General features: G+C 40.6%; 1 protein-coding gene across 8 annotated transcripts in view; it reads right to left on the bottom strand.

The window, feature by feature from the left end:
* The window catches only part of EDRF1 (erythroid differentiation regulatory factor 1), a 41,487-nt gene extending 15,258 nt beyond the window's left edge, over positions 1-26,229 (bottom strand). For 3 of the 8 annotated variants that reach the window (XM_045879047.2, XM_064595436.1, XM_064595432.1), the window contains exons 1-20: positions 26,009-26,229; positions 24,746-24,954; positions 22,854-22,920; positions 22,072-22,197; positions 21,014-21,138; positions 20,618-20,774; positions 19,858-19,902; positions 17,172-17,273; positions 16,783-16,904; positions 15,965-16,076; positions 13,066-13,213; positions 12,881-12,989; positions 12,477-12,588; positions 10,569-10,829; positions 7,899-7,970; positions 7,472-7,622; positions 5,265-5,453; positions 4,405-4,671; positions 2,907-3,125; positions 710-933 (exon numbers count right to left, since the gene is read on the bottom strand). In XM_045879047.2, the coding sequence (XP_045735003.1) occupies positions 710-933; positions 2,907-3,125; positions 4,405-4,671; positions 5,265-5,453; positions 7,472-7,622; positions 7,899-7,970; positions 10,569-10,829; positions 12,477-12,588; positions 12,881-12,989; positions 13,066-13,213; positions 15,965-16,076; positions 16,783-16,904; positions 17,172-17,273; positions 19,858-19,902; positions 20,618-20,774; positions 21,014-21,138; positions 22,072-22,197; positions 22,854-22,920; positions 24,746-24,954; positions 26,009-26,116 (2,925 nt within the window). In that variant the 5' untranslated portion in view covers positions 26,117-26,229. The remainder of the gene's footprint in view (positions 1-709; positions 934-2,906; positions 3,126-4,404; positions 4,672-5,264; positions 5,454-7,471; positions 7,623-7,898; positions 7,971-10,568; positions 10,830-12,476; positions 12,589-12,880; positions 12,990-13,065; positions 13,214-15,964; positions 16,077-16,782; positions 16,905-17,171; positions 17,274-19,857; positions 19,903-20,617; positions 20,775-21,013; positions 21,139-22,071; positions 22,198-22,853; positions 22,921-24,745; positions 24,955-26,008) is intronic. The other 5 variants (XM_064595434.1, XM_045879048.2, XM_064595433.1 and 2 more) reach the window with 5 other exon arrangements.
* Between the last annotated feature and the right edge of the window lie 1,291 nt (positions 26,230-27,520).

Here is a 27,520-nt window from a genome sequence, read left to right as displayed (position 1 = left end):
ACCTCTGAAACCAATAATACATTATATGTTAATTAAAAAAAAAAAAAGATTATTTGCCCTTTTGTCTATTGTGGCAGTTTATTTCCAGTGATTATTTATTTATTTTTAAAGTAAGCATTATGTGCAAACGTGGGGCTCGAACTCACAACCCGGAGACCAAGAGTCGTGTGCTCTACCAACTGAGCCAGCCAGGCACCCCTGTCTTCAATGGTTCTTAACTCTTCTTCATATATGAAGGGTTTATCCACCTCTGATCTGTTCTGTGTTATCAATATTTTCACTAGACTGGGGTTTGCTTTTCAATTTTGCTTTCTGTTGTGCATTTGGGAATTGTTATTTTTACACATTTAAATGTATCCATCGTCTACTCTGTGACCCCTGCTATTGTGTTGTGCTGGTCTCATCACACAAAGCTTCTCCTCCACTTTCTCCTGGCACTTTCTCAGTTACCCTTCTCCACGTCAGCCTTTAATCCACCTGATGTCTCCTCTGCTTACGCCAACACAACTCACTGAATAATCATCTTTTCAACATGCCACCCTCAACACTACATTCTCGCATTCTCGGGCCGGTCTCTGAGTGTTCTGTCTCCTCCTGTGCCATCACCACAGTTCTAGTTAGCTTTATAATATTTTCAGGGAGCGATGGCAAAGGTAAATGGCAATTAGGTGTAAATGGATGAGGTCCGACACGCAAGCAAGTGTGTTACCTTATTGTAATATAAGCCTTCTTCTGGTGAGAATTCCCGCTTAAATTCATCGCTGGCACCACAGTGCGCCTGCGCACAAATCCGCATGAGTCTCCCCGTGTTACACAACAGAAGGGCAGCATTCGTGGCATCATCAATCGACTCAAAGTTGTGAATTCCTTTTTCAAAACAAGAAAAGCTTTTTTTCCACAACTGCTGCTCCGCGGTAGACACGCTTTTGCTCACTGCACCAAAAAGAGAAAAAAACACATGTAAGCAGACATCAGTGTCAACCCTCTGCACGTCCCAGGAAAGGACAAGGGCAGGAGGACAGGGACAGGACAGCTAAGGAACCAGCTGTGTGCAGCCATCGCAGTGACCTGCTTGCATCATACCCCCCTCAAACTCATGGCGAGGCCCTAACCCCAATGTGACTGTATTTGGAGACAGGGCCTGTAAAGAGGTAATTAAAGTTAGACCAGTCATAAGATGGGGCCCGGATCCCTCTTGACGGGTGTTCTTCTAAGAGAAACAGACACAAGGGGCACACGCACAGGGAAGACCAGGTAAGGACACAGCAAGAAGGTGGCCATCCGCAAGCCACGGAGAGAGGCTTCAGAAAAACCCAAACTTGCTGGCACCTTGATCTTGGACTTCCAGCTTCCAACTTGTGAGAAGTAGGATTTCTGTCTTAACCCACCCGATCTGTGGTATTGTTATGGCAGCCTGAGCAGATTCATACAATACTCAAACATGGCCCTCTTTCACTATAAACTGATATGAAAACAAGCAAATAAAAACATCTGAGCAAAGCCCTATTTTATAAAGATTCAAAACACGTGGTCCCATGGAGTTGTAAGAGGTATGATCTGGGTTGTATCTAATTCTCCTAGGTTTCTACCACTTTGCGTGCTCCTTCAAGGACTCCCCCCTCCAGAGACACCTCAAAAGCACAGGTTCTTACATAACAAAACACTTTAAAAAGCATGACCTCTTTGTATCCCCAGTGCCAAGCACAGTTCACAAACAACCAGGCACACGCACACTTCGTCAAATTACCCGCTGTCCTCCATACTACTGCACCCTATTCCTTCCTTACGCTGGGTGGTCTTGACATTTCCAACATTCTCATGGATCTAACTATCCCCTCCCTATATCATCTGAGTGATCCCCAACCTATGTCTTGCTAACCCCAAAAGCTCTAAGTACAGGTTTCTAACCAACAACTGAGCCAGACCTTCCACTCACATGTCTACCCGTATCTCCAACTTGACACAGGCCCAGCTGAATCCGTCATCCTCTGCCCGAATCACAAAAGACCACTTGCTGCTACCCTCACAGTCCACTGGACGCTGCGTCTCTAGTCCTTCTCAATATTGCCTATTCAGTCTGGACAGCACACCCTTGCCCATATCTGCCTGTTGATATCCTACGTCATGCACCAATCTGCTCAAACCACACCTTCTTTCCAAAAGCCCTCAAAAAGCCTTACAACTTCAATAAACATCTCCTTTCCCCACTCTTCTACTGTACTGCATCTGTGCTTATGGCATTTTTCAAAAATTTGTATTTCTCTATTTATATTTTTAAAAAATATTTTATTTGACAGAGAGAGATACAACGAGAGAGGGAACACAAGCAGGGGGAGTGGGAGAGGGAGAAGCAGGCTTCCCGCGGAGCAGGGAGCCCGATGTGGGGCTTGATCCCAGGACCCTGGGATCATGACCTGAGCTGAAGGCAGACACTTAATGACTGAGCCACCCAGGTGCCCCTCTTTTATTTTTTCTTAAGACTTTGTTTTTATGTAATCTCTACACCCAACATGGGGCTTTAACTCACAACCCCGAGATCGAGTCACATGCTCTACCAACAGAGCCAGGCCGGCACCCCAAAGATCTGTATTTCTCTGGCTTCCTGACATGAAAGAGGACTATGTTTTAGTCAATTACACATGCAGCACAGAGCCTAGCACAGGCCGGCTGTGCGCTTCACTTCTGAACTGATCAGATGGAGAATGGAGGACAATGAAATGATGAATCTCAAAGGGAAATGTATTTTCCTATCTTTATTTCTCAAGAACTTAAGAATAAAAGACTCATCAACAGAGCACCCCTTTCTACATCAAGTCAAGTGCCACAGTTCTTTGCTCAGACCATAAAATCAGCATGATTTTCTAAGAGAAGACGCAATAAAGAGAGGACTCCAAAGAGATACTCACCTACTCGCTCACTCTGCAGTGCAGCAGCCTGATTCATGTAAAACACACCAATTTCATTTCTAATGTTACCCATTCTCTTCAATACTTGTACGTAGTGTTCTGGGTTCTGGCTTTTTAAGTCACTAAATTGCAAGATTTCATTAGCAGCTTCGTAACATTTACAACTGACTGAAAGCTGACTCTCTAAGTCTGTAGACAAATCAGTTGCCCATGCAAACCCTTGAAAGAAAAAGAAGGAAACATCACCATGAGTCCCGAGAACCCTTTTTCCTTAGTATCCATGTAATCTCCTATTTTTAAGACAGTAAAGAAATCCAAAATGGTATAATCCTACTAGGATTTAATCAATACATCTAAAATTTTACGTTTTAAAGTAAAGATCTTTTAATTTAGAAAACTATGTTTTCCTGGGATATTAATGTTTTAATAAAGAAATATTTTCCTGACCAAAAATACCAAACAACTTCCATGATCTGGATTTTACCAAGCACACTTGCTCATTGGTACAGACTTGAAGTTCACTGATACGAGATAAAACATTTTTTTTCCTTTTTAATTAATGGAAATAGTTCTTGAAATAGAGCTGACTGCTACAAGAGGCTACTTACGTACCTTACAGTTTGCAATGTCCGTTTACCTCACTGAAGAAGCTGCTACATAAGCTCTCAAAGACTCCAACAGGCCATCTGGTGGGACTGGAGTAAACTCAGGTGCAGGGCCCAAAATTCAAGGGGGAAAAAAGGGAACACCCCTGCTGCTAACACTGGCATCCACGAGAGATGTCACTCTCACACAGAAGTGTTTTAAATGAAATTAACTTGATGAAACTGATCATTTGAGAAACTCAAGAGAGAAGAGGAAGAAAGAGGGCCAAAGTGAGGAAATACTACGTTTCCCCCAATGTACTTCTCCAGATGTGTAAATGTCCAAAAATTTTGGTGAGGTGGATATCAAATAACATCAACGCTTTAAGAGCAAAATACGACAATGCCATGATAGAAGGACGGATCTCCGAGCTCATTTACCACCCTGACCACAGTGAGCTTACAACCGTAACTAAGGATATAGTCGCTGTGGACTAATTCTATCTCCCAGTTTTAAAATCAAACAACTCTAAAACAAAGTAATATATTCAGTAAGACAGTCAGCCATGAACTAAGTTTAAAAAAGTGATCTCTGGATCTGGGCCCCCAAAAATCATTCAGAAGGTAATTCACTCCCTTTTACCAACTGTTATTCCTTTCCAAAAGAAAACCATGGCTTAGTTCACTTACCTAGGAAAACCTCACGAAAAGACAAGAGTAAAAAAGTCAACACAATTGTCTTAGAGCTTATTTTATCTTTAGTCCTAGTTGTATAATTAGTAATTACGAAATACTTTGAAATCATTTTACACACAAATACACGAGGGATCATGTTCAATTTTAAAATGAAGCAATCAATGAAACAAAATTGCAATATCAAAACACTAATATTTTCGCCACTTTCCTGGACATACCCGGATAAGCATAAGCTGGACGGAATAATCCCCACATGAATCGAATGCTGGGTCTCACTGGCATACCTTGACAACTGGACTCCCTGTGGAGGCTGTGTAGTATCTCCTGATCTTCTTTTGTTTGATAATTAAACTCCTCAAGATGTGCTGCTCTGTTGTTTGCATTCTGGGCCAGCATCAGTTGGATGTCGCCACAGAGCGTCAAATACTGAGACAGAAATAGCAGCACTTCCGAAAGCATGTTGGTGCAGAGGCAGCAGTAAGTATCTGGGCAGAAGGGGTGCAAGAGAAAAAGACACCGGTGTATTAGAAATTAATGAATACAGTGAATATTAATTTGTTACTAGCTGAAAGCTTTGTACCACTATATCTATTCTACATTTATATTATGTCAGATATCACATATGGCTTTATGTATCTCAAAAGGAAGAGATAGGGGTAGATGAACCATGAGAGACGATGGACTCTGAAAAACAAACAGGGTTCTAGAGGGGAGGGGGGTGGGAGGATGGGTTAGCCTGGTGATGGGTATTAAAGAGGGCACGTTCTGCATGGAGCACTGGGTGTTGTGCACAAACAATGAGTCATGGAACACTTTATCTAAAACTAATGATGTAATGTATGGGGATTAACATAAGAATAAAAAAAAAAGTGTAAAGTAAAAAAAAAAAAAAAAAGGAAGAGATAATCAACCAGAGCAGAAAATAAAATACGAAGTAACACACTCAAGACTGGAAAAAGTTATTTCAAAGTTAAATTTTACAACAGAAATAGGAATAAAACTTCACTGTGATTCAGATGCCTTTTCTGTTCTCCCCTCCCAATGTCTATGAAGTGTATTAATTTTTACAATGACTTACCGTGGCTCTGCAAAGCTAATTTAATGTATCGTAACGCTCTTCCATATTTCTGAAGACTCATGGCAGCATCAGACAAAACATAATAGGCCTTTGATGACTTGAGAATCAGCTGGAGTTTCATTTTATGTTGCCAAGAACCAGGGATCATTCCAGATTGACTGGAATAATTACCCTTCTGAAGGGAGCCCACTATGACAATGGAGGAGGAGAAAGGAAGCACATTTTATCTGAATGTAAGTCTCACTATAAATAACGTTTCTTGACAGACAGTCCAGGCTTAGGTACTATGGCTACAAGACTGGTAAATACTGTGCTTTACTACTTAACCACAGAGTAAAATGGCAGTGTTTCAATAGACCCTCACTGGGATTTCTGAAGGCTCTCTGCTCCCTGCTGCCGTCAACTCTGTCATGCTCTTTCAGGGTCACTGACATAACTCATGACTGGCATGTCCTTTCTCCAGTCTATGTATTAACCTGCCAGGGGGTTTACCTTCCTTAAACAAGCTTTAATTATAGTGGGACCCCTGTTCTAGAACACTGAAATGGCTCCGTACCACTTATTAAGTCCTGTCTAAGCATCTTAGCCCACTTCCTAGGTGACATTTTTGTCTTCCTCCCCAGTATTCCACCCTTACTACTCATCAGCCAAAGTCAAGTTACTGCTTGTTGCCCGCACAGATGCCTATTTTTCCCACCTCCTCTCTTAGTGAACTGTTTCCTCCACCAGGAACAGGCTTTATTTAATAAAGCCCAGCCTACTACTACCTTCTTCATCTAACAAATGATCACTTTTGTGCAAAGCACTATGCTAGGCACCAGAAACCGTGACGTGAAATTCTTTGTTCTCCATCCTTAGAGATCTCGCACACTAGAGGTAGAGATAGGCTGCTAACACAAACCACAGCAAAATCTATTATTAAGTGCAATGACAGAGATAAGAACAAAATGCTGTGGGAATCCTCCTCCCCAGTCTCTGAGCCTCAAGATTTCTCATTTTTTGATCAGTGACAACATGAATCTTTCAAACCAATGAAAGGTACTTATAATCTCTCTTATGGTTTTAATTGTGCATGTATTTCTTTTTCCTCTGTTATTGTACGCATTCTCTGTGTGTGAGGCTTGGTGAGAACACCAGAATTGAATAAGACACAATTTTTGCTCACAATTGTATTGGTGTGTGTGCATAAAACCATTCAACACAGCTAACTATGACATAAGGCAGGCTTCAGTTAAGTGCTCAAGGACAAAGTGGTAGGAGAATCAATTCTGACTAGAGAGAGAGGTGAGCATAAATCTCTTGAACATCAGCAGGATTTTCAACAGCTGAGCTGGGGACGAAGAAAGAGAGAAAAGGCATTTCAAAAAAAAGAATACCATAAAAAAGGCAGAGATGTCTCAAGTCCTGGTGTTCTCCTCACAGTATAAAGGCTGAAGCCGGGCACACAGGAAGCAGTACTTAAATGCTAGGGCAATAAATTTACTCCCCCCACATACAACTTATATTCATGAAGAGAAAAATCAGGAAAGCTCTTGGTATTTCATACAGGCTTCCAAAACATTTTTTTTAAGCAACTGAAAGTGATTTTTTAAAAGTCCACATGTTCTTCATGAAGTGACTTTCCTGAGGAACAAATTAGACAATTCATAAGCGACCTTTCTAGCTTATTCAAGGCCCACTCAGTAACAAAAGCCAACAATCCCATGGCGCTTATTACGTGCAGTTCTAAGTACTTCACACATATTAATTCATTTAATCCATATAAAAACTTTAAAGTAGGCACTATTGTCTCCATTTTGAGAGTGGAAAAAAAAAATAAGGTTCAAGAACGTGGAACTTGCCTTAGCAAAGCCAAGATTGAGGCTAGGCAGTTTGGTTCCGAAGTCTGCTCTTAAACACACGACTGCTTTTACTGAAGCAGTAATTTCTTATGAGAACCCTACTGAGCTGAGGGCACTGAGCTGAGGGCATTAGCTCGCTGCAGGGAACTGGAAGAAGCGGAACTTATTAGGAATATCTATAAAGGGCCAAAATTATCCTTTGTTTTATATTTTGAATGAAATGGTATTTTCCCCTACTTTCCATTCACACGATATCCTTCTGAATTCCTTTCAATGAATGCCTTAATTGACATAAGTCTGCTGTTGATAAAGGACTAATATACTATTCTATAGAAAAGTCCTTATTTGCACATCAATTCAACTTACTTTTGTCCAAAAACAAGGCCATCTGCTTCTCCAGACCCTCAGGACCCCCCCTTGTGGAGTCATCTTCATATTTTAATGGGATTGGGGTGTTGGGGTCAGCTGCAGGAAGGTCGCTTTCTTTTTTAATGCTGCTATCCACAGATTTTAACCCCTTTAAAAAAGGAGAAACATTTACTATACGCATAACTGAAGGTCAACTAGAAACTAAATATAAGGCTCTGAACACATTTAGGAGTATTTAAATTTTGAAAACAGACTTGAAAAGACTACATTTTACTTGAAACGGTTGGGAAAAACTAATTTTCACTTTATGCTTAAAGGGGAAAAAAAGAATCATTCAGAATAATGTTTAGACACCAATAAACAAGCGCTATGTGCATACCAAATATAAGTTTACTGAAACAGTGAAGACAAAATTAAGACTTACCTCCAGAACATAGCTAAGCACGAGTCTACAGCGCTCCTCTGTGTCATGGCAAACTGGAAACGTGCAACTGGGCTTCAGAAACAAACATTTAAAACTATTAATATGCTGCCCACGTGACAAACTCCACAGCTCTCAGCTCCTGGGAATTATTAAAACTCTACACATCAATAATTTCAAAATCTGCTGTGTATTCAGCTTTGTGAGGTCACTGATACTAAGGTTAATGTACTGCTTTCACTGCAGATAAAAGTGACATAAGCATCCACAAAAACCTTGCCTCATAAAAAGATATTCCAAAGTATATGTTACTTTAAATTCTTAAAGTTTTAAAAATAATTCTATTATGAGAAAAAAACAAGAATGTGAGTAATGTTTTAGATACATGTATACCTAATCTAATAGGTGAGTTTAATCCCTAATTAGCACTGATACTTGGTAACACACAGTTAACAGTATCATCAAGTTAGCAGTAAGTATCACCAATGGTCTCACTGCATAATTTGCACAATTTATATGCTTAATTATGAGCAGAACCAGTTAACAACCTGTATCTACTAAGTGATCTTATGTGTAAGGGCCTCTGCGAGGCAGTTCATTTTCGGTGAATCCTACAAGGCTGGTATGACTGTTCTCATTGTGCATCAAGCACAGATGTTAAGTAACCTGTCCGTGGGCACAGTCACTGAGCTGGAAATGAGGTGCTGAAGCCACGCTGACTGTAGTTTCAAAAGTACACTAATAAGGCAAAGCTAACAAAAGACCTGTTTATATGAATAATAGGACCGCATTTTTTGAGTGCTTCAGATATTGATAAAAAGTGCCATCTTTGTAAAAAATTGTAAACTAACATACCACTACGTCTTTGTCATCTACTTGCCCCATAAATCTAGGGTCTTGTGTTACAATGCAGTTCCCCAAATACACAGAACTTCTGCCATCAGTAATCTTGTTTATAATCAGGAAAAACTTTTTTTTTTTTAAATTCCACTGGGGGGTTCAAGCTGAAAGTGCACTAAAACTCAGATGGACAGTTAAGAACTTGTCCTGGAGTCATTTAGTCAAGTATTTCCTTAGCACCCATTACGTGTCCTCAACATGGGAGATACAAGAATGTCTATACATACAGGGAGCTTCTGTTTTCATGAAGGGAAACAAACACAAGCTTTAGATACAGATTATGATCTCCATGAAGGAGATAAAAATACAGCATGCTCTGGCTAGAGTGGTCAGGGGAAAATCTTCAGAAGGAGCAACATTTCCATCAAGACTTTAGGTTTAAAAAAGGCAGCCATGAAAACTTCTGGGACATGCCGAGCACACGCAACAGCAGATGCCTCACATGGGCATGATCTTGATGAGCATGAGGCAGGAAAAAAGGCAATGTGGCTATGGTAAATGAGAAGGGAAAGTGAAGAGTCAAAAAGATAAGCAATGTTTTTGGGCGACAGAGGTGTCCTCTAAAAATCTATCTGGATATAAAGTTTCCATCTGAAAGTCAAACTCAGAGCTTACGTTAAGAGATTATCTGTATATATGTCTATATTCAGTTTCGGGAATAGCCAGTCTTTTAAGGCTGACTTGGATCTGATCACAGGGAGGTAGGACTGGAAAGTAATTAGGATTTAGCAAACTGAAACGTAATTCTTTTTTTTTTTTTTTTTAAAGATTTTATTTATTTATTTGAGACAGAGAGAATGAGAGACAGAGAGCACGAGAGGGAAGAGGGCAGAGGGAGAAGCAGACCCCCTGCTGAGCAGGGAGCCCGATGCGGGACTCGATCCCGGGACTCCAGGATCATGACCTGAGCCGAAGGCAGCCGCTTAACCGACTGAGCCACCCAGGCACCCTGAAACGTAATTCTACTGTCTGCAAATGACCAATTGGGAGAAGAATAGTCAGTGCAGTCCATGTCAACAGAACTTAAAAGGGTAGGAAGTGGTTAGAGTCTATCTGACTTTGACCAGGCTAGAGATGTGTCCAATCTAGCTGATATGGCCCAGTCACTGAAAAGTGCTGTCCTGTAGCACCGGGATAAGGTACCAGCTTCCCACAAATGGATCAACAAGCCACCCCTTGTCTGCTCTTATTCTACATTTACCAAGCAATCTACACATTCAGTTTCCCAGTAACCCAAAAACTGAGAATGAATACCCCGGTGAGGAGACAGGACTATACACTGGTCACTGCAAAGGAAAATCTCCTACATAAAAATTAATATACTGATGTGTGGTTTACACATCATCTACCATTGGTTTGCATGTGGATCAGCTGCCCTGGGGCAATTATAAAACAGGTTTTAGTATTCATAAAGCTAATGATTACTAGGCCCTGGACCATGAAGGATCTACTGAATTTTTTTTTTTTTTTTTTTTTTTAGAGATTTGAAAGAGAAAGAGCGAGTGAGCAAGCAATTGGGAAAGCGCACGTGCACACACACAAGCAGGAGGGGTGGAGGAAGAGGGAGAGACTCTGAAGCAGACTCTGCACTGAGCACGGAGCCTGACACGGAGCTCAATCTCAAGACCCTGAGATCATGACCTGAGCTGAAACCAAGAGTCGGAGTACGCCCCCCAGGCGTCCCAGTAATGCCATCTTTTGAGAGGCTAGCTGTATTCAGTTAATAACTGTTTTTCCATTGATAAAACTTTAATACAATTTTACCATGCTTACTCGGATTTGATGAATGGATTTGTATTTTTCTGGAACTGACAATTCTCCAACAGACTTAATAATAGCTACTGCTTTGTTATCATCTGAGGGATCAGAACTGGTGCTATAGGATCCATTTTCATCGCTGTCCGGCATCTCTTCCTCCTCTTCACTGTAACTTTCATCAGAATTCTCATTTAAAGGAGATTCTGAACTTTCTTCTTTTTTAGGTTCATCTAATTGAAAAAGTTCTGAAAGCATGTAATTGGCTGAAGCAATAATCTTATAAAAAAAAAAGAAATACATGTGATTGTCATCAAAACTGAGCATTCTAAAGTGGAATAAATTTTACTACTGTACTAACAAATTTTAGGAGGTCTGCAAACAGGCTGTTTCCACACTGTAATACACACAGAACTGTTCTCAAGTCAAGGTTATCAGTACTGTGAAGGTTCTCCATAAAATCTTCATGGGTTATGTTTATTTCCTGCCATTATTCCATCCCCAGCCCCCTGTTCTTAAAAAACGGTGGCAACTGGAAATAAAAGTTTTCACAGGGAGTGTCATAACTAAAATATTAGCAAGACAACACTCCATATTAACTGAGAAACCAGAATTTCTCTTTACAAGCTATTAATTAATAAGGGTTTGATAAGCAACTGATATCTATTACATGATCTTTGGTTCCGGGGGGGGAACCCCCACTAGCTTAATGAAGGAAAAGTCCATCCTGGCATCTCTTAAAATTAGCATTTATATATTATTTATTCTACTCTATTATCTGTTGTTACTTTTGATCACGGACATTCAATAGTTTCAACACCCTTTCCTAACTTTCACATAAACTATTCAATTTCCACTAAATACCACCACCTCAATCGGCAATTAGATATTGAAGTCAGAAATTATTTTGCCATTTTTCTTCAAAAAGCGTTTTCTCTTGGTATGGTCTCTAGAACAAACTTTTATATCCAACTAGATGTGGCTGCAATTACAATTAACTTGGATCTTTAAAAAAACATTGCATATGCTCCATGCCTTTCCTTTTTTTTTTTTTTTTAAAGATTTTATTTATTTATTTGACAGAGAGAGACACAGCGAGAGAGGGAACACAAGCAGGGGGAGTGGGAGAGGGAGAAGCAGGCTTCCCGTGGAGCAGGGAGCCGGATGCGGGGCTCGATCCCAGGACCCTGGGATCATGGCCTGAGCTGAAGGCAGACGCTTAAGGACTGAGCCACCCAGGCGTCCCGCTCCATGCCTTTCCTAATTTAAATGGAATACAACTAGCATTACATCAAAAAGGAGTTGTCAGATTCAGACAACTGAGGGTAAGGGTGGTATAAAATTGTGGGGCACATGACTAAAAGATTATTTTAAGAGATGCTTTATATACTGAAGAAGCACAGAGTGTGAACCTTATTTATACAACAAAGTGTTAACAAGGCCTGTTTGTGTAAATGGATCTTTTAAAAAATACTGTAAAATAGTTTTCCACCTTCTAGAAGTGCTAAGACAAAGGAAAACAACAGCACCACTGTTAAAATGACGAGTTCTAGAATTATAGAACAGTGTTATCCAACAGAAATGTAATGTCAGCCAGCCACGTATGAAATTTTAAATTTCTTGTGGCTAAATTATGAAAGGTAAAATCTGGTGAAATTCATTTTAATATATTAGTTCAATAACACAAAATATCATTTCAACATGCAATATCTACACCCAACCTTCAAAATTCAATGTGTACTTTACACTTAAAGCACACCTCAATTCAAATTAAGCACACTGTAAGCACCCAACAGCCACAAGCGGTTACTGGCTACCATAATGGGCAGGGCGGTTCAGACTATGAATTAAGAGGCTTTAAAGTCTAGTTAACAATCTTTCAGAATGCTAGAATATTTTTAAAGAGCATATAAATGTTAATCTTACTTGAGGATGTCTGCTTTTGTCCAACAATTTAACACAATTAAGAAGCAATGTTCTAATAGTCCCGTAGTGTTTCTTATTTTGATTCTTCTTCATCATCATGTTGCAAGCAACCCTAAAAAAATGTTTGTATCAACTTTACACCCCATTCCTCTTTCTCTGCAAGACTCAAGTACAAGCATGCCCTTCTCACCTTCCAATAGAATGAGGGATGTAAGAAACAATACTGTATTTTAAAATATGGTATTTACTTCCCCCCCAGGTTGACTCTGGTACAGCCTGTAAACATATGTACATACTTTGTTTCTTAAGCTACAAAAACCTAAAAGGTATTTAAAAGCTTTGACCCAGACAGTGTGGCTGTGCACTTTAAAATTTTAAATAAGGCTACTTCTTCAAGCACTCACTTATATAAGAGAATAGCCACCGGCATTGTGAACGGATTTTGGTACTTGTCTTCAGTTTCTTCACAAAGAGTAGTGAGATCGTAAAGCTTCACTATATCACTGCCACTTGCTGAAAAGAAAAACAAACCTTAGTGTACCAGGGTCACTCAAATCAATTATTGTTGTTCATTCAGGAAGGAATTTACCTTTAAACAGCCAATAGGTATGTCCTTCTTTCGTACAGTTAGATTTTAGAAATGATAAAATATTCTGTGCTATGTCTTTTATGACTTTCGTAGAGAAGTTTGAGTTTTCCAGATTGGGAATCTCTTCGGTTTTTATCATTTCATATTTCTGTAAAACATAGAACGCAGTTTCAGAGAAAACTTCTCTTATTAAAAAGGAACCAAGTATATAAATCCTGCCATCAGAGATCCATGCAGCCCCGAAGAGCTGAACCCACTGGTTTTCGATCTTTTTATTGCTCCAACATTCCAAAGGAACCCGACCCACCTGTCAGCAATGCCGTCGGCTTACCACAGGAACGAGTCTCAAGACAGAATCACCACCAATTCAGAGCCACAAATTTAGGCACGCTCCTGCTTCTGTTCTCACAGGAACGGCTTGCAGCATATACTACCTTCCGTTCTACCCGGTGGTTTTCACCTGGGAGGACGGTAGATGAAGGCAGACTTCACCCAGCCTTTTTCCCCCAGACAGCAGACTCCCTCGGCAAGTCCCTCCAGCAGACACTACTCTTCCCCTGAGCTACGGACACGACTCCTTTACAGAAGCAGAGACGGGGACTGGAGGCAGCAGCAAGAGCAGAGGCCACATGGACACCACTGCCACGACCTCTAAAGTACCTCCAAATTTCTTTCTAGTTTGTCTTCTGTTCACACTTCCTTAAATGTCTCCGACCACATTTTCTGAAAACTCTAAGACAAGAAACTCCAAATCGATTGGAAAATAAGACCAAATAGTCTCCTAAGGTTGGTTTTCCTCCTTCTCGGTTCATCTAAAGCCCCACATCATAATTCCTTCCTTAAAATCCTGGATTTTCTACTGCACTCTTCAGGCCCCCCTCCCCTTTCACCCACATGGGGAAAGGCTCCAACGTTTGAGTTGAATAGATTCCCGTGATGATGACATCCAACAGTATCCAGGGAGATGGACCTCAGGTTATTTCTTAGCCCCATCTTCTCCAAGGCCTGTAACTTCAAACTGCTCATGGACATTTCAATGCTTTCCTCAAATGGAACACATGATGAAGACTGATCACCTTCCCTGCCTAAACCAGTTCAATGTCCCCACATCTCTGGCAATGACTTCACCGCGACTCTAGAGCCTAAGCCCTGGAATGCCCTGTAACCACCCCCTCCGGCCACAGCCTCTCATTAAATGCTGCTGTTTAGGGTAATGGTACAAAGTGTTTCCCAACCAAGAGTGCGAATCAGAATCATCTACAAAGCTTTCTTTTTTTTCTTTCTTTGACAGATACATAGATCCCACCTATCCTGAGACACTAGGAAGCCAAGCAAACTGTCTTTTTAGAGACCACGAGTGATTCTGATAAACACTGAAGGTTTAGAATCACTGCGCTGGAGGGGCACCTGGGTGGCTCAGTCAGTTAAGCGTCTGCCTTTGGCTCGGGTCACGATCCCGGGGTCCTGGGATCAAGCCCTGCATCGGGCTCCCTGCTCGGTGGGAAGCCTGCTTCTCCCTCTCCCGCTCCCCCTGCTTGTGTTCCTTCTCTTGCTGTGTCCCTCTCCATCAAACAAACAAACAAACAAATAAATAAATAAAAGAATCACTGGGCTGGAATACAATGGTTGGAAGCATGGCCTCAGCGAGATACAGGTTCAAATACTGGCACCACCACTTACTAGCAATGGGGCCCTGGGCGACTCACTTGAGCTCCCTGATCCTCAAGTTTCCCTCTTCATCAAAAGGGAATACTGGTATTCCAGCAGCTAAGAAGATCAAGTAAGTAATGCATATAAAGCACTTAGCAAAGTATCTGGAATAAAACAAGCACTCAATAAACGCTAGCTCCTTCTTATCACTGTCAATTCTTAGTATTTTCTCTACAGTCTAAGTCCATCAAGTTACTTGCAAAAGTAACTCCCTCCCCAGGCTTCTTGTCTCCGAGCCCCCCGTGCCTATCCTACAAACCATCTCCAAACTAAGACTCCAACACAACGAATTTCACCTCCCAGATGCAAAGCCTTCGCAGATTCCAGGTTACCAATCGAACTAAGCCCACACTCGGTATCCTAGATTCTCCATTATTTCACTTCGGCTTTTCTAATCTATTTGCTATTTTGTTACATGAATCTTGTGTCCCTAGATGCATTTGTTATCAATCCCTTCATTTACTTAACACTAGTCTTCTAACATTCATCTCTTGTTTTTGGAGAGGCTATCATTCACGATTCAGCAGAGAGACCACTTCTTCCAGAAGCCTCTTTCAGATCAAAACAGAAGTGATCTCACCTTCCCTGACCACCCAGACCTACATGGGTGTCCTGCCCTTCTAACAGATGGTCTCCTATCTTTCTCTTTGCACCTGTTATTTCCCTTTAGTATTTTACCTTCCTCGGTAGTGACCAAACTTTATTCTTTGTTTTCCCTCAATACTTATAATGAGGATAAAGTACCTCACAAAAAGAACAAGCTCAATAACAATATGCTATATAAACTATTGACTTCACACGTTATTGTTGTAACCTTCCCCTAAGACTCTGCATATACCCTGTAGATATTTGTATACTAAATGGATACCTCCACTGTATAGACACTTTTAGGTAATTAATTACTATGAATCTCTAGCATTAAAATCAGAGTTCTATGGCTACAAATGTAGGTTGCAGTATATTTATGAACTTCCCACAAATGACCTGTACAATTATACTCCTGTAACATCTAGAATTCTGATATTACCCAATCAAATGTGAAAACACTCAAACTTCAGTTTATTCACAACAATCTTCCTTGTTAAAAAGACAGCCTAGAATTTTAAGGGCCTCAAAAACTTTGGTGAGGCACTCTGCACTGATTTTCATTTGGGAGAAAATTAGAGAAGTCACACTGTACCTTACTTACCTGCACAATTCCATTTACGTGAAAACACATCACAAGTTCCGGCACGTTGCATATCAAGTTGTCCAACCAATAGTCAATTCCAGTTAGCACATTAATTGGTTTGTTGTTGTCCCTAAAAATACACATTTCTAGTGTTATGGAGTTTAAGATGTTCCATAATAAACCATCTGAGACTTATTTCCACCATTTAATCATTTTAATCTATTCTCCCCTAGGTGAAAAATGCTGTATGAACTTTATTTCCTGATGAAATATGCACATGTAGCTCACGTGGTGTGTTCTTACCATCTTTCCGTAAGTTCTGCTTGCGTTCCTAACTGGAATCCATACAAGTTTCCAGTAAGAGTAGAAGGAAATAGGATAGCAGATTACTGTGAGCCTACTGCATGCTCCTCATACAACCTGAGGTGAAAGACTGACCACCACGTATAATAATGCCCACGCTGTAGCTCACACTGGCTGATAGGAACACATACAGCTGGAGCACTAACAGAAGTGCTCACAATTAGTTAACAAGAAGCTGGTAAACCATCTCCTTAACTAATTAAATTCTATTATATTCACACTCGTTGTGAATTCAGACATAAGATTAAGCCGGTACAACAGATCTCTGACTCCATTCGTTAAGGACCTGAATGCAAAGCCAGCCCCAGGGCTTTCAGCATTTGCTGATAATAGCCCCGTCCTTACTGTGCTGTATCAAGGGGGGGGGGGGGGGGAGGAGGAGGGAGGTGAAAAACCCAGATAAAGGTGATGATTAACAGATTAAGTGAAAGCAGATAAAACACTGACTCTAAAGAAATACCATTTTGGTTTACCTGAGACGTAGGCTGACTGCGGGATATCTGCCTCCTCCAAATATAGGCATGTTGGAGCCAACTAACATATGTATATCTTCAAATGTCCATAAGATATTCCGAACAAAATCATTTTTAAGACCCTTTGATTAAAAATAAAATAGGAGAGGTTATTATGTAATGCACAGGAGATACATAATTTCCCCCCATGATTCACAGAAATTCTAGAAAAAGGAAAGACAAAGAGACAAAGTAAAGTCAAAGAGCTATAAGATCACAGAGATGTTTAGAAAGTGATTTTCAGTATCAAATGGACTTTTTTCCCTACAAATTCCAATTCAGACTAGCTTTTAAATGACAAAGTAGACTGGGGATCAGGTGTCCCAATCTGGACACCACGGAAAGCATACCTGACTGTTCTCCCCGTCATTGAATAAAGTAGTCAGGTTTTGTTCTTTGGGTGCTGAGGCCACATGCCCCACTATGTATGAGGGTTCAAGAGGCTCACTTCCCTGTGAAAAGTGCAAGGATAAGGAGTGACTCTGCTGCCGTAATTTCTCACAAATGGCCTACTTTTCAAGAGTATCCCCTAAACATTCAAAGTATAAACCTCAAATCTACTTTTGTGAATTTAGGACTAATGTGCAAATCATGAACTCTCATTAATGTGTGGCTTACTTCAGCTCTTAATTATCACAGTTATTCTAATAAGCTAATCACATTTAGATCATACTCAAAAAAGATTAAAGATTATTTTAAGCTTTCAAAGTTTTCATTTTTTTCCTTTTTGGATAAATCTGAATACCACTGCTATTTCAGCCCACCCCGTCTCTGCTGAATTAAAAAAATTTCTAAGAAACCTCAGCCGGATTCTTTTTATTTTTCCTTTATCTTTAAAAAGATTTTGAAGTAATCTCTACATGCAACATGGGGCTCAAACTTTCAAACCCAAGATCAAGAGTCCTACACTCTACTGAGCCAGCCAGCACCCCTCAGCCATATTATTCTTGAGACATCGGTCATCAGAGCAGCCCCGACGTTTGCCATTGTCTGACATGTGCTTCACAGAACACTAGTCCCTGAGGTACTCAGTGAAGAACGTCCAGGGTAAGCTTTGAAACCCACTGCTCACCACAGATTTGCTTTTGGACAGTAACAATGCTTATTACATTAAAAAAAGCCTCTAAAAGGTTCTGTAGTAGAAAAATCAACTTCCCCTCTGTAAAAATCCAATGTTCTCAAACTTATTTAATCTTGGAACACGTTTTATTCTTAATACATTCTGTGAAATATATTCTAGAAAACACTTGAGGAAGGGGAACATTTGATAATGGGTAAACTCAATCTACCACTCAAATTTCCAACCATTAGGGACAGTTGTCTTAAGAAACATTACTTTAAACCTTTAATCCCAAGATCGGTATGTGTATGTGCATGTGCACAGCTTATTCCATAAATTTCTTACTTCTCAACCTATGTGCATGCTAATAAGCTCAGCCCCTGCCTGTGAAGTGAGTACACTCGACTGCAAGTACGGTGGGGGTGGGGGACAATCTCCAGTGCTTTTGCTCTGCCTTGTACTCTTCTTAAAGAGTCCCACTAGAACTTCAAGCTTTTTTATTTTATTTGTTTGTACGGACAAGTCACCAACCTGTGGACCAAATCCCCAAACTGTATTTGCGAGGTAGCAGCTTTAGTGGGAGTCTGGGCTCTGGATTATAATGTTATCAATAAAAGTCTGGCTCCAAGGCCAACCACAGACACCTATTTAAACTCTAACACTGCTTAACACAGGCCTCCAACCAGCAAGGTTAGTTTTGGGAATAAGAATTCATGAGGAAGGGGTGCCTGGGTGGCTCAGTTGTTAAGCATCTGCCTTCGGCTTGGGTCATGATCCCAGGGTCCTGGGATTGAGCCCCACGTCGGGCTCCCTGCTCCGCGGGAAGCCTGCTTCTCCCTCTCCCACTCCCTCTGCTTGTGTTCCCTCTCTCGCGGTCTCTCTCTGTCAAAAAAATTAAATAAAATCTTCTAAAAAAAAAAAAAAGAATTCATGAGGTAATAGAGTGCACAACAATCTCTAAATTTGAAATTTAGGCAGTATAATGTTACATAAAATATTCTGTCAAAGATGATTTTTTTTTATGGCAGGCTAGCTCTGCTTAGGACCACGGCACTGCTATGACAATCCTACTGCGTACACGGCCCTTCTAAACTAACGTGTGGACCACACGGATGCAGCGGAGTACTGCTTGTCAGGACAGGTCTCTGAAGTCAGAAAGCTCAAGGTTTCAATCTTCAGATTTCACCAGCAGTGTGACCATGAGCAAACATCTACTCTTTATAAACTTTACTCACTTACAAAATGGTACCATCAACACTTAATACATGTACAGCTCCAAGGATGAAAAAAATGTATACGTACGCACATGCACATACACATACATGGCTTAAAGTACATAGCATAAGAGGCATTAAATAGGTGCCGGTTTACTTCCTCCAAATACAAGTCTACAGATTCCAGCCTCCCTGATTTTTCACAGCAAGCCCTAAACAAGGTAAGAACAAAATGATAAGGCTGGGAGACGAGCAGAGAGGTGGCAGGAGATTCTTATTTCTGTTATGTGGTCTTTTTGTAATGTGTGGGTTTTGAAGTCAAGGAATACTAAATGAATTTTTTAAAACTCCGTTAATGTAATATAATCACATATAGGAAAATGCATAAAAGAAATCATACAGTAAAATGACTAATTACAAAGCAAATTATCCATGTAATCATTACCCAGGTCATGACACTGGTCCGTGCTAGCACCCAGCACCCACGCCCCTTCTCATTCACACAACACCCCCCCTCCTGGAGGTTAGCACTATGTGAACCTGCAAATTACTTCTTTTTCTTTATAACTTTCCTAACTTTGGAAAAAATTTAAATTCATTACATAGCTTAATGAGCTTTCTCTATCTTAAAACGTATTAAAACTAAAATCAAGTTAAATGTATTTCCCTCCTGTAACCCTGTAGTTTGGGAGGATAGCAGCAATCTGGACAAATAATGTTCAATATGTGAGAACACATAGCAAGAGGAAAAACACAATTTACCAAAGATCTCATTTTTATCTTCTTCGACTTTGTCAATATGTTTTCCTAAAAACAGACATGCATAAATTTACATAGATGCAGTTACTTTACTCTTTGATAGACACAGTAAACTAAACAAGAAATAAGAAAAAAACCCAAGAATACAAGAGACAAAACAGACATACTACTTTCTCTTCCTTTCTAAAAGCTTTATAATATAAACTAAACAAGAAATAAGAAAAAAACCCAAGAATACAAGAGACAAAACAGACATACTACTTTCTCTTCCTTTCTAAAAGCTTTATAATATTAATGTGGGTTAAGTCTCAGGAACTTCACCCAGAAAATCTTAAGGGCAATTTTAGGCTTAACAATCTAAAAATTAAGGTAAGAAGGTCAGTATTAAATTACAAACAGGCCTGTGAGTCTCAATATTTGATAAGCATTTACTGCAAGTCTAAAGCTTAAAATATTCTATATCACTATATCACATAATATTCTTATGACTTCAAGGAGATAATCGGTATTGATAAACATACTGATAAGCTATTTTAAAAGCTAATAAAAATCTTTAAATATTTCGAATTAATTTTAAAAATCTAATCTAGCTATTCATAGTTTTTATAAATTCTATTTTGAAAAATTTTTTAAAGTAATTTTTCCAATTAATTATAAGACATAATTAGAGTATTTTTGACTCCTGTTCTATTTTTATTAACAAGATCATTGGTTTTGTCTTCTTAAATGAGTTTACTGAATTAACATCTAAGTACTAACTAACCTGACTGGAAGCACTGGGATCTTCAGAAACTGAAGAAGGCATTTCAAAGGGGGCGGGCCACGAAGCCCCGTCTGAATCATTTGTCTGATCTGAACTGGAGGATTCCTGCTGTTCTGCAGCAGATGGGACGGGCTGAGCGGCTCCATCGCCATTGATACTGGCCAAATCAGAAATAAAAATATCACACTGTTACTAAAGTTAACTTTATGTGATAGTCTACCGGTTTTTAAAAGCTAAATTCCATAATCAACCATAAATCTTATTTAAAACAGAATAGGAGACACTGAAATGTCATCAATAGTTGCAAAACTTAAATTACTTTTATTAGCTTAAAATTAAATTTCAGAACAGAATTTCATTTTCCTTAAGATAAAAAATAATCAAGTAGCCAAGTACCTATAATATAAAAACTTGGAAAGAATAGCCTTCTGATACCAGTGCTCTTTGCTCTTTTTCTTCCTTTGCCACTTCTGATCAATGAGTCTTTGGTAAAATTCTTTCAGCCATGTCCAATCACCAGTCTGAGTAACAAAAGAAAATTATAAATACAACAAACCTGTAATCAAAACAATTTGTTACCCACTCCTCTTTTACAGAAAATATAAATACTATTTAATAAACACATACTCAAATACTATCTTTCTAGACTCAGTCCTATCACCTCTTTTGGGAAATCTGTCTTCCTTTTCTCCCTGAGCCAGGCTAAGGGAAGTGGTTTTTCTTTCTACCACATTCCTTAGTACCTGGAGTAAGTCCCAATACGCCTACCATATTGAAATTATCTGGGTATGTATATACCAGATATATAATGCCAAAACTGTAAGCTGCCAGCAAAGGACTGTGATTTACTGTCACATCCCAAGAGCTTGACCAGTGGCAAGCATAATATACACTAAACTGCCAACAGTCCCCAGTCCAAGTACAGAAATGGAGAGTAAGCCTTGAGAAACTGAAACGTTACTGTTACACTTTTCAAAAAGTATCCACCAATGTCACATGGGAGGGTGGGAAAGTCATTTACCAAAACAGTTTGAGAAGCTCTGCTTTAAGTGAACCAATTAATTCTAATAACTATGTATTCATAGGAATAATTTCTAACATTTTTCACATTTCCTGGCAGTTATGTTTCATGAGAATCTCTTTAATGGAAACATCAAAGGACTTTTCAAAAATTTTAACTATCCCCTTAGATTTCTGATTTTTCACAACTTTCTTCATTGGTTTCATCCTTTTCTTTGCAAGAATCCTGGCTGTTGGTTATAAGTAAGTTTCTTCCCCGTTCACTCTGTTTTCTATTTTTTTGTTATTAAAACTTCTTTATATTCCACAAAACGTCTCATTTCTCAGTTGCCGAACTGCATTTCCCCTTCAGCCTTTCTTTGAAACAATATTGCTAGTGCCCTTAGGTTGTTAAAAGAGTGCTTTAATGGTTGTTTTTCCACAAAAAGTATCACCTGAGATGATCTCATGAAGAGTTCCTGAATATCTAACTCATCGAGTAAGAGAGTCCTTCCTATGCGGTGTACAGCCATGCTTACGTGGGACTTGCTGTAGGGAATCTTCAGGAGCTTTTTTATGTTCTTTAAAAAATTAAGAGGAAAAATAGTTAAAAAAGACCGTTTTAGTGTGACTTGAACTCTTTCAAATTTTAACTTCATTCAATTTTAAAGCATAATAAACTTTATTTTCCTAAGGTAACTGTACTGTACACAAATAGCTAAATACAAACACGTGAAGATAAAACTTTAAAACCAGGATCACCTACACTTTAGCTGTCATCCTATGTTAATGTAAATGGTGGACAAAGATTTATTTTTACACAATGGAATTTCCTAAAGTTAAGTGCGTACAGGTCACTTTTGCACAGACCTAGGCTTTTAGCATATCAGATAAAACTGACCAACTAAGGAGCAATAGATTTTGCCATAAGTATCATTTCTAATTCTCAACTGGTAACATTATATAAGTCATCCCACACATTTTAATGACTTATAATAATTGCTGTTATTAAAACACAGCCATCAATATTAATTATTTACCACTGCCAGTGTTTTGGGTGTCGCTCCTTCCTTTTTGAAAGGAGATGCGGCAGAGTGTTACTTTACTAACAGAAAGGGTATTCGATAATCAGACAGTTGTATCTTATTTCATCAGCAATTTTTCCAGACTACAGAATAGAGCATGTTATAAATCCCTGACAAACACCCCAATTACATTCACCAATAAGGACACTTACTTCAGAGTCAGAGACAACGTCTACATCATTTCCCACAGAATCAATAAAGTCGTACGCCATACCAAAGCTAATGAAGGGAACAAAGGCCACAAAGGTCATGCTCATAATGATACAAGTAGAGTTTATAAGAGAATACACTATCCCATCACTTCCAGGATACCCATCTTCCATATTCTTACATCTCTGCAATCAATATGCCTATCACCATTAGAATTAAATAGTTTTTCCTTCTTTGTGGTACAAAGACTTAAATCAATCACATCTTAAATTGGGTAAAATACAGTAATAATCATTAGAAGCAATTAATAGCAATTACTTTCTTTTTATAATTACAAATCCCCCAAAAAATCTCCAAGAGAAAGCAGTTCAAGATAGTATACTTTTTAGGTAAAGAGATAAGTGTTTCTGCTTGTATTTTTCTTATCAGGATTTTAGTCTCTAGGACTGTGTTGCTAGTGATACACAATACTACTTTTTCGGGGGGGAAAAAAAAAGAACATGACCCCAATTCAGCCCAAAGGAGAAAAGAAAAAAAATGTTGTGTCAGGTGCCACGTGAGGCAGTCTACAATCTCTAAGCCTGAAAAGCAGCTGATGTCACCATTTTTCAGTTAGTAAGTGGCAGAGGATCAGAACACTTACCTAGGACTGCCTCACTTCAAAGGATGCTCTGATGATTTACCATGCAGGCTAGGCAAGTTACTTACGCTTTCTAAGCCTCAGTCTTCCCATGTGAAAATTAGTTAACAGAACCTAACTCAAAGGGTTGTTGTGAGAATTCAATGAGCTAAACATATAAAGTACTTAGCACATGTTTGCACATAGTCAATATAACTAAAATTTAAATCACTTCATAATATTTGTGTTGACATATAATTAAGCCATTCTTCTAAAAGAGAATATCTGGACTATTTCCAACTTTCTGCTAGTATAAATAATGCTACAAACAACGTTTTGCAAATACAACTTTTACCTTCGGAGGCATTAGGATAATTTCTAAACTACTAAATCATTAGGTTTTAACGTATTTATGGCTCTCGTTGGTTATGTGGACATATTTTAGGTTCAGTCACAGAGAGGGAAAGAAAGAGTATCCTACACATTAAGTAGTCTACAAGAATATGAATGTTATGGGGCGCCTGGGTGGCTCAGTCGTTAAGCGTCTGCCTTCGGCTCAGGTCATTTTCCCAGGGTCCTGGGATCGAGTCCCACATTGGGCTCCCTGCCCGGCAGGGAGTCTCCTTCTCCCTCTCCCACTCCCCCGCTTGTGTTCCTGCTCTCGCTATCTCTCTCTCTGTCAAATAAATAAAATCTTAAAAAAAAAAAAAAAAGAATATGAATGTTAGCATATGTTTCTCTGTACGAACCCAGACCACTCTCTCACACTTAAATACCACCAGCAGAATTTCCAGCAACTGTCTCAGCAAGTATCAGTCAAGGGTGTAGGTCACCCAACATGGTGGGTTTCTACATCAGGCTTTTTCAGATGAAACCATCCACCACCATTTAATGAAAACCTCTACAGGGCAGATTAGGTAGTGTTAAGGGTTCTCCTCCTCATGTGCCACCCTGATTCTTTGTATTCACATACTCAAAAGGTATGTAGATTGGCTAAAAATAAAACAGCTGACTGAATTTAAGTGGTCAAACTCAGCTTTGTTAATAACATGATGCAGACCTGAAAGAAGTATACGCAACTGATGTCTTCATATTAGAATCCTACTCGGAAAGGACTTTGAAAGTCAAATACAACCTTTCTCTAAAGAGAAATCTCACCAAGATGATAAGCATTACCAATTGAACCAAAAAAGCAAACATTAGAGTCTGGGGGCTTGCGGGGGGGGGGGGGGGAGTGTTGAGAGACAAGTAAAAATGCCACTGATTAATATTTACCTTGAAAATGGCTTGCTTCTCTTACTGTTGCCAAGAATGGTAGTTCCTGCTGGCCCTAGTTTGGCACTCTCTCGTAACCAGTTGGCAGGTGGGAGTTTCAAGTCTGTTTTCTCTTCAAGGCGTGCAAATGCTGTTCTAGGAGGGGCAGAAGAGTATTTCACCACAGCTCGGCTCTTCACTTCATTGCCTCCAAGAAATAAAGCTGATCCCTAATTAACACATTGAACAAAACTTTTAATAACACTACTAGGAATTAAAAATCCCACCTTTATAAAAAGAAAAAAAAACCCACCACATCAGACTTCACAAGAATATATGCTACACTATTCTAATAGCAATAAATGCCACCACACACTGCCGCATTTACTTAGCTCTTTTTCACATAATTTCAAAGAAAAACATGAGTCAAGAAGTACAATGTTTATGATTATCAGCTAAGACAGTGGACAAGCAAAAGCCAAGGACAGTCAACAGAATCACATTAACAAAATGCAAAATCTGATAAAACCTCTGCTTGTTATTAAAGATGTATTCTTTTAATTTCAGTAACGTATCATTTAGAAAGTCGTTCGTGGTAGGATATCTGGGACGTTTTTGTTTTTTTAGGTAAACTCTACGCCCAACGTGGGGCTTGAACTCACCACCAAGAGATCAAGAATCCTTCGTTCCACTAACTCAGCCAGCCAGGCGCCCCTGGGGCTTGTTTTCAAGCAAACGTTTAGTAATTGATTCGTCGGTTCATTACACGCCCTGAACCTTCACTTTCACAGGAAGGCACTGGGGGTTCCCCACACTCTTCACTTGCACTCCCCCAAGGAAGCTCAGTGTCCGAGTTCACTATCCTAACCTTTCACGCAGTCCATCTTCGGCCCGGGAAACACTATGAACCCTTCAAGGATTACCTCGATCCCAACTCGGTGAGCTCCCCGCTGACACCCGCTCTTTTCCCTCCAGGTTTGCACGACTGTGCCACATTTTGTCACCACATATTCACATGTACGCTCCTCGACAGCCCAGATCGTGCCTAACTCGCCCGTCGGTTATAACCGAGGGGGGAGCCAGAACTGCTTTTGATAACGAGTGACTTGGATGCAAATATCCGAATGCCTGACCACAGACACACAGGCTTCCACTCCGTTTGGGGGACTGTCCGGGAGACGCAGAGAAGGCATCAGCAGCCTCCGGGAACCGTAACATGCCTCCCCCGCGGAGCGGGCCCGCAGCCCCCGGAGCCCTGCAGGTCCCGCCCCAGGACGGACTCACCTGTGCAGAAGGTTCCTCGGATTCTCCCTGAGACAGGAGGCTAAGCCCTCCTCGAGCGGCGGCCCCGGCCGGCGGAGACTCCGCTCCAGCCTCCTTGGAGTCCCCCATCACCTCCGCCCAGGGTAGGCGAGGCGGAACGGGACCCGAGGAGCCGCGACAGAAACCGGGCCCACCGGCTCGGAGGCACAGCAAAGCAAGCTCCAGAGACGCCCCGTACACTGCGCTTCCGGTCTCTGACCGGAAGGCGTCGCGGCGACGCGCTCAAATCTCGCGATCTTTGTGCCAGAGGCCCGGCCCCGTCTTCCCCGGTGGAAGCCACCTTCGCGGCGGAGGCAGGCGGTGTAGTGCGCCTGCGCATGTCGGAGCCTCTTCAGGGGACCACGTCTCGCGGTAGCTGATTCCCAGGCTCCACCCTTTGCACGCCTCTGGCCTTTGTTGGCAAACAGTTCTGGCGACTAGGGCTCGGGGGTGTCAGTTTCGGCGAGGTCGTCGCAGCGCGGGCGGGGAGGTGCTGCAGTCCGTGTAACCAGCGGGTCCAGTGAGATAAAGTAGCGAGGTCCTAGTGCTCCTGCCTCCCCCACCGGCTTACAGACGGGCTCACAGCCCCAGGAAGGCAGAGATCAGGTGCCCAGGTGAGGGGCAGTGCAGACTGGAGCGCGCCCGGGCTCGGCGTCCTGCCCCCGCATCACAATGCGAGGTTGGGCCCGCGGCCCGGAGTGTTGGAACCGCGGGCCCCCGCCTTTACTAAAGGACGCATTTCAACGGCGGTCTCACCTCCACAGGGTTTTGCAAGGTGCAGGGTTTGTTTAGTGCCTCGGGAAGCATCTGCGGAAAGCCTGCTACTTGTCAGGTCCTAGGGAGCTAGCAAAGGGCTTTCTGGGTGGTCCTGGGGCTTCTCCAGCGTTAGTGTGCAGAGGAAACACCTGGAGATCTAGTTGACATGCAGATTCTGATTCAATAGGCCTGGGATTCTGCATTTCTAACAGACTTCCAGGAGCTGATGCCAGTGCTTTGAGTTGTAAGGAAGTAGAGAAACAGCCAGGGCCGTGTGAAGGCTTGGGAGATGCTAGGCTCGCTTCTGCTCAGACTCCGCATCTACTGTCTTACCAAGCATAGTTAAATGCAGCCACATCCTTCATAAAAATTTGCTTTGTTTTGTGGTAAAACATTGGAAAGTTTTTGAAAAATTAACTTTGCCTTACAGTATTTGGCTATCTCAACTTGTAACTTACATCTGGCCCTGATAACTCACTATGTGCATATTCACACGTCCTTGTGACATCCTTGTGACTGAGGAAGCTCAATTTACAAATTGCTTTCAAATGTAACGAAACATTCTTATGAATAATATTTAACAATGAATTATACTTAATAGTACATTTTGTAGACACTTCAACGTATTGATTTTGCTTTTTATCGTTTTTTGTTTGTATTTTGTAGTCCTTTTTTTGCAAGGTAATACTGTAGTAAAAAAATTGAGCACAATTTAAATTAGCTTTAGGAAGATGTTTA

This window comes from Mirounga angustirostris, unplaced genomic scaffold (genome assembly GCF_029215605.1).
Source record: "Mirounga angustirostris isolate CCGP_5_RB_7025 unplaced genomic scaffold, mMirAng1.0.hap1 SCAF_6, whole genome shotgun sequence".
Classification (NCBI taxonomy): Eukaryota; Metazoa; Chordata; class Mammalia; order Carnivora; family Phocidae; genus Mirounga; species Mirounga angustirostris.
Note: the sequence above shows the minus strand (reverse complement) of the source record. Positions and strands in the feature narration are given on the sequence as shown.